Genomic DNA, 14,176 nt, shown 5'->3' with positions numbered 1-14,176 from the left:
GTTGAAAAAGTTACAGACAGTGAGTAATAATGGCTGAGTCAGCAAGTACCCAAGATCATAGTTTAAAATGGAAATATGTGTTTCTTTCAAACCTGCACATTTAAGCCCTGTATGGCAAATAGAGGTGTGTGCAGGTAAAATGTATGGGTTCTTTTTTTTAGCAGCCACCACTTGGCATGTAGCTTGAATTCCAGCAGCTTTCATAGTTTTCACATATAAATCAGGGGTGTGATTTTTTTTTTTTTTCTCAACACATTTTTATGCTGACATTTGCATTGAAACTAATTGAAGCCGCCAGTGCAAGCACATGTCATCCGAGTTGTCTTGCAGTAAGAAGTGAAGTTCTGTGCTAGCAAACCTCTCAGAGCAGGCTGGAATATACACAGAGACCGCAGCATCAAGCACGGTACACTTACTGTGGGTTCTTAAAAATGACCTGAATTTACAAGTTCATTTTATTTCGTATGAAACTCCTTAAAACTGTTTAGCAGAGAGAAACCGTTGCGTTGTTAGAAAGTTCAGGGCGTGCTGAGCAAGGGGTCACTTAAAATGATGGCCTTTGCTGTCAGCAAAGCAAAGCAGTATTAACATATGCATTCTCTCTGGCCTTTGAGAAATATTGTGCTGTCAATCAAAGGGCTTTGCCTTTTGAAGCAGGTGCTGAGACAGCTAGAACGATTCGAAGTGGGAAAAGGACACAGTGAGTCTGAAATGTTAATGCTTCAGACAACATACAAATGTAAACACTGTTGGAATGGATGTGTTTATAAAGGATAATGGGATAGCCTCCAGAGACCCCCCAGTGGTCACTAGTCCTTTGTGACTGAAAATGACATATTTTGGGTAATCACAGTAGCTTCTGCATGAGAAAAAATCATTTCCTGGGGCCACTGGCTATGAGGGGCCCCACAAGGCTAAGTTAGGTCATATCTACAGAGTAGATCAATTATATTAGTACCGCATATGTCACCTTAGCAGCAGTGGAAGTCATCCAATGTGACGGAGGGAGGGACGGAGGGAGGGACGGAGGGCCCACGCCTTAGCCTCTGCCCGGGGCCCCCACGAGTCTAACGCCGGCTCTGCAAATCTCAGAGGTCGGCATCCCATATCTAAACCTTAACGTTCTGCTAGCCTGGGCACATTGCTTTTGGGGAGCATCCTTACAGACATTGTGTTGCAGCTCATATGGTATCTGATCAAGGGTAATATAAATGTTAGATTATGCAAATATTTAATTCATGTTGGCATGCTAATATTGTCACAAGGATGCAACACCCCGGGGAAGGCTGGGTTTATTAACACATTTAAAGGTTGATTCTCTGTGGTTAAATTGGATTTATCCCTCACCGTCTGTTAATCTTTCATTAAACTTGTATAATTAATTTTCTGTTCGCGTTTTAACAATTATATGATAGTCACTCCAGGCAAACACTTCACACTTTTACTGCAGTGTTTGTAAGTAGGTCGTTTTTTTTTTCCTTTGTGCTATTCTGGAATCTCACATTTATCCGTCATACAGTTTGGTACAGCGCAGTTCAGCTGCCTGGTGTTTTCTTTATTTATTCTCTGCTCATTACTTTAATTTGGTCAGGCTGGTAGAGTGATGTAGACAAGCAGGTTTCAATAAGGATGGAAACTTTCCTCTGAAAAGACGTTTGAGAACGTAAATAAACCGGAATACCAACAAAACACGCTTTCTGATAACTCAGAGTGTACAGCTATGGGCAAAGGTTTTGCATCACCTACAATTTTAGGGTTGAGACAAAAAAAAAACTACAGGAACATACTTTAGATATATATATTGTGAAAAACTATAATGGGACAGCACACTGACAGACAGTATCATTAATAAGGTGGGACCTATAGGTACCTGCAAGGTCTGAGGTCGGGTCTCAAAGACAGCAATCCAGAACAGGGCCGACCTGGGACAGGACTGGGACAGATGAGAGAAGGAGATGTTAGTTTGCACATGTCTCAGCTTAGATCTAGTTCTGGAGGCAATGTAACATTTTGGATGGCATCTGACCAAAAGGAATGGGTTTCTGTACACCATCTGAGAGAGCAAGGACTAAACAAGCCTTTCATGCTTAGCTCTGCTAATTGCATTGCATGCATCTTCAATGCAACTGACAGGCAGGGGTATGCAGTTATTAAAATGAATGCATTTTATATGTGCATGCATTCTCTTATACTGCATCAAAATTCAAAAGAAACAAATGTTCCATAAATATGGTAAAGTGTGTTTGTTGGGTAGGGTTGTATATGTTATCTATGTATAGAACAATTATACCGATATGAGGGACATTTCTTTTTAAGAAAAGAAAAAAACAAGTCTTCTTGTGTAGAGTGAGGGTCTCTGATAGGCTGGCTTTGACTTCTGAAGGAAGATTATGTAAGAGCAGAGAGAGAGAGAGAGAGAGAGAGAGAGAGAGATCCTCTGGAGAACTCACCCAAGGAGCGCTGTGTGGAAGCGGGTAGCGAGCGCAGCAACGGCAAGCAACACTATCTTACTGTGCTGTCAAAGAAGCGAGCAGCAGGATTGCCACTTCAACTCTCAAATCCCTGCGAAAGGATCGTTTTGCAAGATTCTATTCTCCTTACACAAACAGAAAAAAACAAACCGGCATGGATTGCTGCAATGTATGTAGGACGCTTCTTTTTTATTCACTCCAACACAGAATTATATTCTTTTTTCTTTTTTTTCTTTGAATGTACTAATGTACCTGGATTTTTTTTTTTAAGTTGCTTAAACAAGGGTTTAAATGCATTGAATGTTTTATATGGGGGGGGGGTTCTGTATCCATCTGATATTGTTTGTTGAGTGGTGTTGCATGAAGTGCTGCTAATTTTAATGTTCTCGTTATTTCCCTTGTTCCTGTGGTTGAATTGCTTATCCACGCATTCTTTAACTCACAGGCTACAGTTATTCAATATTTAACTAATAGCGAGGATTAACAAACAAAAAATTGTGTGCGGTGTTTCCATTGCTTTATTTTATGCATTGATGAATATGGCATTGAGGATACTGTACAAAGTTGAGTGGTATAAAATAGTTTCATTTTTGATGATGCCTTGCTTGTATATATATGTGTGTGTGTGTGTGTGTGTGTGTGTGTGTGTGTGTGTGTGTGTGTGTGTGTGTGTGTGTGTGTGTGCGTGCGTGCGTGTGTGTGTGTGTGTGTGTGTGTGACTGTGTGTCTGTGTGTGTGTGTGTGTGTGTCTGTGTGTGTGTGTCTGTGTGTGTGTGTGTGTGTGTGTGTGTGTGTGTGCGTGCGTGTGTGTGTGTGTGTGTGTGTGTGACTGTGTGTGTGTGTGTGTGTGTGTGTGTGTGTGTGTGTCTGTGTGTGTGTGTGTGTGTGTGTGTGTGTGTGTGTCTGTGTGTGTGTGTGTGTGTGTGTGTGTGTGTGTGTGTGCGTGCGTGTGTGTGTGTGTGTGTGTGTGTGTGTGACTGTGTGTCTGTGTGTGTGTGTGTGTGTGTGTGTCTGTGTGTGTGTGTGTGTGTGTGTGTGTGTCTGTGTGTGTGTGTGTGTGTGTCTGTGTGTATGATGCGCTGTAATTGAAATTGTGTTCTCAAAGCCTCTAATCCGCTTTGCATGTTCGGTTTAAATCTTTAAGGCTCTAATTGATGTCTTCACACTGTGATTCTGATGATCTATTCCCGTGACGTAGTGGGTGCTCCAAGATTCTGTGCGGTTAAAGATTCGTTCGGTTGATTAATTCCTTGCATTATTATATAGACCTTTGTGAAATGCCGTGCGTTACTAATTGGCTTCACCTGATAATACACGAGTAACTGCGTGTAGCGTTTGCATGGATCAGCTCAGGCTAACCATTCAAACAAGCGTTATGAAACTTTTTTGGTCTCTAAAGTAGGTGATTAAAAAAAAAAAAAAAAAGTATTTTATTTTTTCCCCCCTGCACTGCTGATTTTCTTTAAAAAGCATTGTAAGTCTACATACGTCTGTAGACATAAGATATAGAAATCTGGGCAGCGGATTAAAAATGGACTAAAAGCAGCTAATGAAGATATGTTTTCTGTGGGTGGTTCCACTCCCACTCACTTCAGAGTCTGCCAACAACTGAGACATCCCGCAGTCTCACTGTTCAGTGCGCTGTTCCAATTTGTAGTATCCAAGAATTTGTTTTTCTCCTAATTATTATAGGAAGGCATTTTTGTCTTCAGTAGAAAGCTCTGGAAACAGAGATTGAGGATGCTGTTTATAACCTCCCACTGCTGCAAGTAGTAGTAGATGCATTCCTATTTGGCTTACAAGCGTCATCATGTCAGGTTTCAAGAGGGGTAGGAAACTTGTGTGTTAACAGGAACGCTACTTCTGTGTGTTAAAGATGCAGCGTATACAGAGTTGGATTAGATTACCCCGGGGAATAGCAGCTGTTGCTTCAGAACAGAATATATCCAAGGATCCAGGAGATCATACAGTACAACACATCTGGAACAACTGGTCACTGCACTGGATTGCGTGACACAACATTTAGGTGGGATTGTCATATTCTGAGAGCCCTTTAATCGACAGCATGTCCCAGGGTGCACAGAGATTACCTTAATGGCAAAACACAGCAAATACCAAAGCACATCAAACGAAGAGTCGCATTGGTAGCTAATTAGAGCACAGAAGTGAAGTAAACAAATCTGCTGCTGTCTGGATGCCATCCCTTTTTAAGAAAATTCTCACTGGAGGGCTGATGTACAGAGCTTGATTACAATACCCATAAACACTCAGACTTCCAGACTGGTGCACAGCAGCAAGCAGCATGGCTGATATATCTATTTTAGGTCAAGTCTAGCTGTTCTGGCTGTTTAACTAGACTTTTGCCATTGCCTCAGTTATCATTTCCCTGGTACAAACTTGGCTATGCACCAGAAGCCTAGTAAATCTCATCAAGTCTACTACAGTATGCATTTGCTCTTCATCCCCTATAGTAGAAGGCATCTCCATGAAAGCTGAGCACCTCTGTTGCAATTCAACTGCTGATATCTTCATGCGACCCCAAGCACAGTACACTGTACAAAATAAAATGGGTTCTACAGCAAAGGGACCCCAATGCCATTCTTCTGTAATGATTTCATCTTCCAGTCACAGCCAGCTTCCTTTAGGTTCGTTGCATTTCCCAACTGTTTCTTATGGAACTGAGTAGTTTTAGGGCTGGTGGAGCCATAAGAGGACATCATTTTGGTGTTTCATAATAGGGGTCTATAGTTCAAGTAGTGAGGAAAAGTCTTACCCTCAAAGAATGAAGTCTTGACCCAGGAGGTATCTAGGTATGAAACCAGTGAGAAGTTAAAGTTATAACCTGCAGCTGATTTATGAGAGTGAAGCCAGCTAGCAACAGGGAAGCACAAAGGCAGTACTTTTATGAGATCAACTGTACCTGGCTCCTGTCTATCTTATCTCATTTTGTTTGATGTATCTTCCTTGGTAAACTCAGGGGGATACGTTTCTCTGTCAGATAATCCAGAATAGAGCCTTTCATCTCTTTAACTCCCAGTACATTCATCCCGCAGTACATTCCCCCCTCCCTCTCGACAGAAACTGCGCTAATCGCGTCCTCTCTGTTTGTTCTTAAGGAGGACTGCAATAAACAACAGGAAGAGGATGTGATGGACATTCCCCTGGACGACCCAGAGGCCAACAAGGCCGCAGCCAAAATCCAGGCGAGCTTCCGCGGTCACATGACTAGAAAGAAGATGAAAGACGACAAGCCGCGGGACGAGGAGAGCGGCAGGGCAGAGGAGGGTTCTGGAGATCGGGAGTCACTCAACGGAGATCAGACAGAGTCAGGTAGGGGTGCACACTAGACAGGCTGCAACCCAAGAAGCCAGAAAGAAGGGGGCAATGGGAACAGCCATTAGGAGGACTTATCTATGGTAAAATGGGGTAAGAGTGATGGAGAGGCCTCCCTGCACCAAAACCAAACAGCGGAGAGAAATGTCACATTTGAAATGGCGGATGGGGGCTATCATTCAATGCCAATACTTGCACACAGATTAATATATATATATATATATATATATATATATATATATATATATATATATATATATTACTAATTGTACTGATGTTCAGTTTCTTATAGGTTTTACATTCGTAATTATGTTATGTAACGTCATTTTATTATTTTATCATTGATCTTTCCTGTTATTAATATTCATCTCTTCCTTTCTAAGGTATTTATAGATTTATGTGAGATCTATACGCTAATCCAAAAAAATATATATATCAGAACTATTGTAGCAGAGGGTTTTAAAATTGTATCGATTAGATATACTAGGCTGTAGTTCAGTATTTAGTAGGACTGGGAATTCACTGCAGAAAGAAGTGGGTTTGAGCAGAACAATCAATGAAGCAATCAACAGAATACCGCGCTAGTGGGAGGAAGGCAGGGGGTCTGAGAGTCTCAGAGGGTGAGTGCTGGTTGAAATATAGTTGGCCATGGTCTAGTAATTGCTCCAAAGGTAGACCTGTACCAGGATGTGGAGCACTGCCAGCGTTGTGTTTAGGTAGCTTATTTTACATTACATTTCCTAAAGGTTTTTTCCTATTAGTTACAAACATAGTGGAAATGTTTGTGACTAATAGGAAAAGCCGTTACCAGATAACCTCCATGCCTATTTTATAAATGACTGTATCAGCATCTGTGTAGAAGACACGAATGTGTAGAGCACTAAATTGTGTACGGAAAAGAAGGTGATGAATATTTATTATTATTATTATTATTATTATTTATTTCTTAGCAGACGCCCTTATCCAGGGCGACTTACAATTGTTACAACATATCACATTATACATTATTTCACATTATACAGATATCACATTATTTTTACATACAATTACCCATTTATACAGTTGGGTTTTTACTGGAGCAATCTAGGTAAAGTACCTTGCTCAAGGGTACAACAGCAGTGTCCCTCACTGGGGATTGAACCCACAACCCTCCGGTCAAGAGTCCAGAGCCCTAACCACTACTCCACACTGCTGCCCCCCAATTTATTATGAAATAAATTGGCCTGCACTGTACACTAAGGTTACATATTTCTGATAATGGTTTAACGTTTAGTCAATATTGGTAAACATTTCAAATATTAAATACCCCTAGTTTCTCCAGCTCTGTGTTCTTCAAAGGAAAAGCTGTCAGCTTGGCCGTGGTATTTGCGTGACCCTTCAGATGAGTCTTATTTAAATTAGGAGAGCTTAATTCTTGCTGGAACCTTTTTGGTTTATTTTTAAATGAGCTGAAACACACTTAACAGCATCCCATGAAATATATGTTTCTGTTAATTGGGGCTCAGAGGGATTCAAAGCCTTAGGCAATGGCTTCCGTTTCTCTGCAGTCAAGACAGCGCAGGGAAGACTAATTATGACAAGCAACAAACATTTTCCAAAAACAAGCTGGAAAACCTTCAGGGACCAGACCTGGTATTGAGAGATACTGTAATAGGATCACTGACCAGCAGGTGGCATGTCGAGTGTCCAACAGGTGCGGTTAGAGAGATGTAAAGCTGTCGATAAGGGTTGACATTTGAGAGAGGTAAGTCTCTCCATTGCACCTGCTAAATAAAAAAACAAATAACACGGCAGGTTTTTGGTTGATGCCACTGACCAACTGCAGTGTGGGCTTCAAGGATTATTGTGGGGTTTCTGGCCACGCTGACCCTACCCTCTTTCACTGGCCCCCCTTCTACAAGCACATGTTTTATACCATCTATGTGGAAAGGCAACGACCACAAGATCAGAGCCTTATAAAACCCGTGGCCGCAGACTCAGAAAGTCTTCAGCTTGGCATGTTGGTTTACATACTCAGGGTTCAAGAGGTGCACTTACCAGCCCTTATAAACCCAATGGGCAGCTGGCTGTTTCTTACACTGGTGTAAAACCTAAAGCATTAACCTGTTTGAGGGGAGCAAAGGCATTTTCATCATGAAGTCAAGGTTAGGTTGGAGGCCAATTGCCTTGCATGATCTCTGTGTATGATTCAACCTCTAAAACGTTCACTTAGCTGAACCCAAACTCACACCTTGTGTTCTCACTGAGATGAAAGGATTATATTTCTGGAGCTTTTCCTTGCTCTAGGCTGTGCAAAGTTTTTTTTTTCTTCCTCTTCCCTAGTGCTGAATTATTAACAGCCCGATCCTGTGCTGCTCTCCTCTGACATCTCCTTCGAGGAGAGAGAGAGAAGCGCTGTTGAAAAATTTCAATGTGAATCGTGCATTTTGAAGAACATTTGGATATTGGCGCACTAGAGAGGAAGTGATTTTACTTTACAAGCGCTGCCTTCAGGACAAAAGCATTCACTGCATTCCAACAAAATGAAATGAGGGTCTTCCTGGCATTAAAATCATGCAACATTTCAACATCTTATTTATTCTTTTTATTAACACCACACAGTGCAATCAGTAATGAAGGCTGTTGCTCATTTTAAATGGACACTTTCATTTGGATAAGGAAGTCATTCCTTCAAAACGCTAACCAGAAGGTTGTGTCGTTCCACCACCCCCCCCCCCTCTCCCGAGACCAATTGGCAAATCACATCTTCACATCACATCTTCCTAATTACAGGTTGCTAGGTGATAACAGAATCAGAAAGTATTGGCGATGAGATGGAAAAGAAGGTCCATGAGGATTTTCTTTCCTTTTCTCCCTGTCTGCTCCTGCAATATTTTCAGCTGTTCTGTTGGTCTGCTGACACAATATGTGACCCTATAATCCCATCTCATCTATAATCCCAAATGAGAGGGAGACCCTCCCAGTCATACTGTTAATTCATCCCTTAAAAAATACAGCAGAAAGCAATCTTCAAGAGAAGGGTGAGTTTTAGATCATCAAAATATAATTTGACTTATTTTAAACTAACTAAATCATACTTCCAAAGCAACTTGGTTATCTTAAATTATGTATTTGTATTGTTGTTTATATTTGCTTTGAATCTCATCCTCACAACTTTTGAAAACTAGTATATTGCAACCCTGTGGACTCTGTAGAATTTTCAAAAATAGCTTTCCTTTAAGTACAGCTGGTACACCAGAGTGTAACCATTAGCCTGTCCTCCTGCAGTATTTCTTGCATCCACATATTGCAGGGGTAGCGGTTAATGGTAACATCTGCTGTACCAGCTGCCGCTTGAGATTATACATGTTTGAGAGCTTTATTGAGTCCACGGGAGTCCTTTCGTTTTTGGTAAAAGTCAGCGGAATGAGATGACTGAAGCAATAAATTATATAGAAAAGCAATCTAAAGAAGGAGAATAAATTGTTTAAGAAAACTGTGATATTTCATTCCTGTATTACTCTTTAAGACTGTACCTCTAGTAATGAACCTATGTTGAGTTCCACCATTTCCCATTCTACCAGGTTAGGAGGAGCCCTAGATCTGGGTGTCACCTAGAAATGGGTCACCAGATTTGAAAGCTTATTTTCTTCCCTGTCCTAGTTTCCATTCCTCTAACAGGCTGTCTGGAGAGCGTTTGGACTCATAGAGGCCCATCCTAAGGGAAGACCAAGCACCTGCTTCCCAGTTTAGCCCTGTCCTTAACAATGGCATTCTAATTGCCAGTTGCTAAGCAGCCTTTACATCAGAATGTGTTATTTTTAACTCCAGGTGCATTGTGGGCCCCAGACAGCAAAGGTAAAACGCATGGGCTCAGTCATGGGCTCAGATTTATGATGAGAATCCATAAGGGATGTAAATGTACTCAAGTTAATCGTGGCCTACCTTGTCTTTCCTTGAACTTGTCAACGAGAGGGAACAGATGACAAACAGAAATGTGTTTCTCATGCGTCCTGCTTTTAAAATAAACTATTTCTGGTTTGTCTACCTATTTCCACACCTTAGGATGACAGTTCTGGAACATCAAGAGAACCACCACGATTTCTTTGTCTGTTTCTATACAGTAGCTACTTTTTGAGTCTGGAAACTCTACAAAGTGAAATTAAACAAATGTTCTATTTCCACAGCGGATACTTGGCAATTTTTATTTTTCAATAAGCTATTCCGCCCACCCCTAATATATATATATATATATATATATATATATATATATATATATATATATATATATATATATATATATTCTGCTGCAAAATAATTTAGCATCATTTCTATTCTATTTGAGTGACGGGCAAAGATGTCTGATATCATGCTTAACATGTAGAAAATGTCCTCAGGCAACTGACAGAGCTCGCTCACCATATGCTTAACTAAAAATAGTACTCTGACAGATTTCCATTTTTGTGTTTCTGTATTTTTTTTAATGAATGTGTTGTCCTCTGACATCGATCAGATACATGCAGGAACGACAGATCATGAAATGAATATCCAAAAAAGGAGACTTATCCCAGAATGAAGCTCTCGGTGCTTCGAGAGATAAGCGGTTAAGAAGGCAGAGAAGATCATTCATGGTAGTGCTGTGTTGAAATTTTAAACAGCAGAAGCAATGCTCTTGGATCTTGTTTTGCTTCATAAAATATGCATGCCTTCCATTTTAAAGGGTACGTGCATTGGGAGAGCTTCACACTTAATGCATTGTCCTTCTTTCTTGTGCCTTTGTGTTTAGCATTGTTATAATACGGTGCATTAAAACCATCACTATAAACTTAAAGTCCAGAGGTGTCATTTTGTCCCACTAAATTCATTGTACCTGCATTTAATATTAATCCCAGCCACCTGGTCAATAAACATTATTTGTGCATTTTACTGAGGGGTTTTCCAGGAGTAGGGTGGTGTTTGCAGAGCCAAGGACCCCTCAAACTGTCCCCTGTACGCATCATCCTGAAACAGGATTGGAATGGATCTGACTGTGTTAGAAATACAGAGTAGCAGTACATCCTGCTGTACTTTATCTCCATTCCCCACATAGTGGAGACGTCTTTGGACTGCTATTACAAGCCCTTCATAAGTGGAAACAGGGATTCTGAATCATAGCAACAGAAGTAATAGGCTTGTGACAAGCATTGTCTTGCTAATGTAACAACGCCACCCAGACTGTCATATCTTAGAGACGCAGAGAGAAAGGAGCATCCCTCGCACAAATTAGCTACGGCAAGAGCATTAGAAACTGCCATGTGAAACTCATGCCATTGGTTGTGTGTTCTGAATGTATCTGAACTGCTGTATCACTGCTAAAGAATGAACTCTATGGAGAGATCTCAGGTTGCTGTTCAGAGCACTGGGAGCATGGTTGAACGTCACTGTAGTTGAGTTGCAAATTTACTGCACTTCAGAAATGTATTCAGATAACCTTGTAGTGGTGCCTGCCTGGTTCACTATAGGTGGGATTTTCATTAATTTGGTTCAGCTAGTTGAAATGCAGTCATTCTGTCCTGGCTAAGTCCCTCCAGCCCTTGTTGTGGGAACTCAGTTCGAAAGTCTGCACAGTCCCAAGCACAGCCACAAACCTCTCAATTATTATTTAAGACCATTTGTTAGAGAGTAAGTAGCCTTTTACTAATGTATTATGTTTGCAATCATTCGGAGTGGCTCTGGGCTCTGTTGCTCCTGTAATAAGTTATTGTCACTTTTCTCCAAATCTGCCTTTACCTGGCTTTGATCTTGCTTTGAAAATGCGACTTTTCAACTCTGCTACCCCTACCTGCTCTACACACCTCTACAGCTGACAGAGAGGGTCTGTGTGTCTGGCAGAGTTGAAAGGTTACCTTGTCGCATGCTGTGAATGCAGTGAGGAAGGCTGGTCAGTGCAGGCACTTAGGGTTCTCCAGGCAAGCTGAAAGCCAGGTAGGATGTTAAGAAAACCGGTTGCAACTTCAATAGTGGAGACCACTTAGAATGATTGTGAACACAAAGAAATAGCAAGGGGACATTGAAATAAAAATGACATTTCTGAGCTACTTCCCCTTTCAGAGAAGCTTTACTTAGTTTTATTTTGCTCCTCTTTGCTCGGCACTGCTCAGTAATAATGAGACACTGGCACAGTAATCCGGTTTGTTTATTTGCTTGGCTGTGGAGCAGGTGCTGTCAGGTAGCGGAATGGAGAATTGACAGAGGAGCCGCGTGCTTCTCCCCAGCAAGCTTTCATCTCGAGCTGCTTCTGCCCACCCCCCAGTACACCCACACACTGCCTGCTGTCTCCCAGCACACTGCAGCCCTCAGCACCCCTGCTTTCCTGATAACCGTTCACTGTAGTGACGTCGAAAAACAGTTAATGATGAGCTACAGTGTTAAAGAACAGAGGAATTAACCGTGTGAGATGCTAGAGTCTTTGAGTGTTTGAGACTTGAGCTGATCACAATCTAAGTGAACGTGTCAGTCTAATATCTGTAACCATCTGTAAGCTCTCTCCCACCTCTGGCAACTTGACTGACCGTATTTACTGGGTCTGGCAACAGAGGTACAGCTGATCGAGGCTTAAGAAACTGGGTCATACATAATGTCAGTCATGCAATCTCTACTGTCTTTTAATATTGCTGATTACATTGATTATAATCTGTCACCCTTCACTCAGACATCCCACTACATAATTAGTACTGCTGCAGCCTAAATCACGTCCGCTCCAGTGTTATGTTTATGTTTGGAGTTGTTGTTGCTGAAACGGCTCCCTTTGCTTTGCCTTTGGTCTGGTTGCTCGTGTGTGCCGCAGTGCTCCCAGCTGTGTGACGGGCTGTGTCTGTGTTCCAGGGGCAGCGGAGTCGGAAGGAGGGGAGGGCGAGGACGCCTCCACACCCGAGCAGTGAGGCTGGGGAGGAGACTGCAGGACAGAGGCAACCGAGAGGTCCTTTAATCACAATAATCCATTCAGTCACGAAACTCCGAGCATCACAATGACGTTTTATTAGTACTGTATTATTTATTTCAAAAGAGAACTCCTCCCCACTTTTCTGATACCTGCTGTAATCTGACGATTGTAGACAGAATACCTTATTCTCAGTGAATAACAATGATAATGAGTGATAATAATAATGACACTACTACTGCTAATAATAATAATAATAATAATAATAATAATAATAATAATAATAATAATAATAGATTTTGCCACTTATTAGACCCTACTTATTAACAAATCTATCTATCTGTTTATCTATCTATCTGTCTATCTGTCTTTCTAAAATTGCACAATGTAAATGTAAGCCTTCTTTTTCCTCTCTCTCTTGTATCTTTCTTTGATTTTTCGTACCTTTCTTAATACATGAAAAAAGAAACTAATCAAGCTTAAAAATAATAAAGTATGACAATTGGGTACCAGGAAAGTGGATTTAATTTTTGATTTTCTTTGGGTATTTTTTGTTTGTTTTTGTTTTCATTGATTGATACCTTTCCATTTAAGCAGATGGGTGACAATGCCAATGTAATAAGTGAAACTGAGTGCATGCATTAGCATGCTGCATGTATACCTAGCATTAAGAAAGACCAGTCCAGTACAACATTGCAAAGTGATTACTATCTGTGAACCTTGAAAGGGGTGCTCATTAAACTCTGAGATTTTAAAGCTTGGTCTGTGTATTCATTATTTACTTGTTGTCTTATTCGGTATGAAAAGTAGACCCTCTTTTTTTATCAGGGGTTCACATTCTCTTCCTTGAATTGCGCGGCCACTTTATTAGGACCTGTCTCTACTCTCAGACCCCGAACCTAATTCTTGTTAATTACTGACCTGTTCATTTACGGTTAAGCTTAAACAGGACAGGGCACAGTTACTGTTGTAGAACAATGCTGTTTTTTGTGAATGAAACATTTCATTGTTTTTGAAGCTGTAATGTTTATACAGAAAGTTAATGCACGAGTTCATTACATTACAGAAACATCATCGCTGTAATACGTTTGAACATGTTGTATAATACAGCTGACTTCTTACAGTAGTGTAAAGTCATATCTCATTGATTCAATCGGTTGGCAATGACTCTCATGAAACATCCCCTCTTATTCCTTCTTCTGCTCATTAGAACACGGTTTTGTTACAGCGCTCAGACACACTCTACAAGCGGAACACGCTAGAACAGGTACAGAGCTGTGCATGCTGCTTCAGGTTTGCAAGAATGAGGACTGGCATTGGATACAAACGAATGTACTAGAACAACCCCCACTGTCTGCACTGTAAAAGGAGATGCATATTGTAGACCCTCAGTCTAGGTTCCAGTATTTGACCAGTACACTTGGGAAATACTGGAGTTAGAGGGAGGTGTATATAAAGGCTAAAACTCACCAGG

At 41.0% G+C, this 14,176-nt stretch overlaps 1 protein-coding gene across 2 annotated transcripts; it reads left to right on the top strand.

The window, feature by feature from the left end:
• Window positions 1–2,414: 2,414 nt before the first annotated feature.
• Window positions 2,415–13,458, top strand: LOC131708139 (neurogranin-like). Of its 2 annotated transcripts, XM_059010399.1 has the most exons (4): window positions 2,415–2,575; window positions 2,610–2,640; window positions 5,588–5,801; window positions 12,648–13,458. In XM_059010399.1, the coding sequence occupies exons 2-4, from the start codon at window positions 2,626–2,628 to the stop codon at window positions 12,701–12,703; spliced, it is 285 nt and encodes a 94-aa protein (XP_058866382.1). In that variant the 5' UTR covers window positions 2,415–2,575; window positions 2,610–2,625; the 3' UTR covers window positions 12,704–13,458. The 2 variants fall into 2 exon arrangements, with proteins under 2 accessions (XP_058866382.1, XP_058866380.1); XM_059010397.1 differs by having other exon boundaries at window positions 2,416–2,640.
• The last annotated feature ends 718 nt before the right edge of the window (window positions 13,459–14,176 follow it).

Source organism: Acipenser ruthenus, chromosome 40 (genome assembly GCF_902713425.1).
Source record: "Acipenser ruthenus chromosome 40, fAciRut3.2 maternal haplotype, whole genome shotgun sequence".
Lineage (NCBI taxonomy): Eukaryota > Metazoa > Chordata > Actinopteri > Acipenseriformes > Acipenseridae > Acipenser > Acipenser ruthenus.
This window is presented reverse-complemented; position numbering and strand designations above follow the sequence as displayed.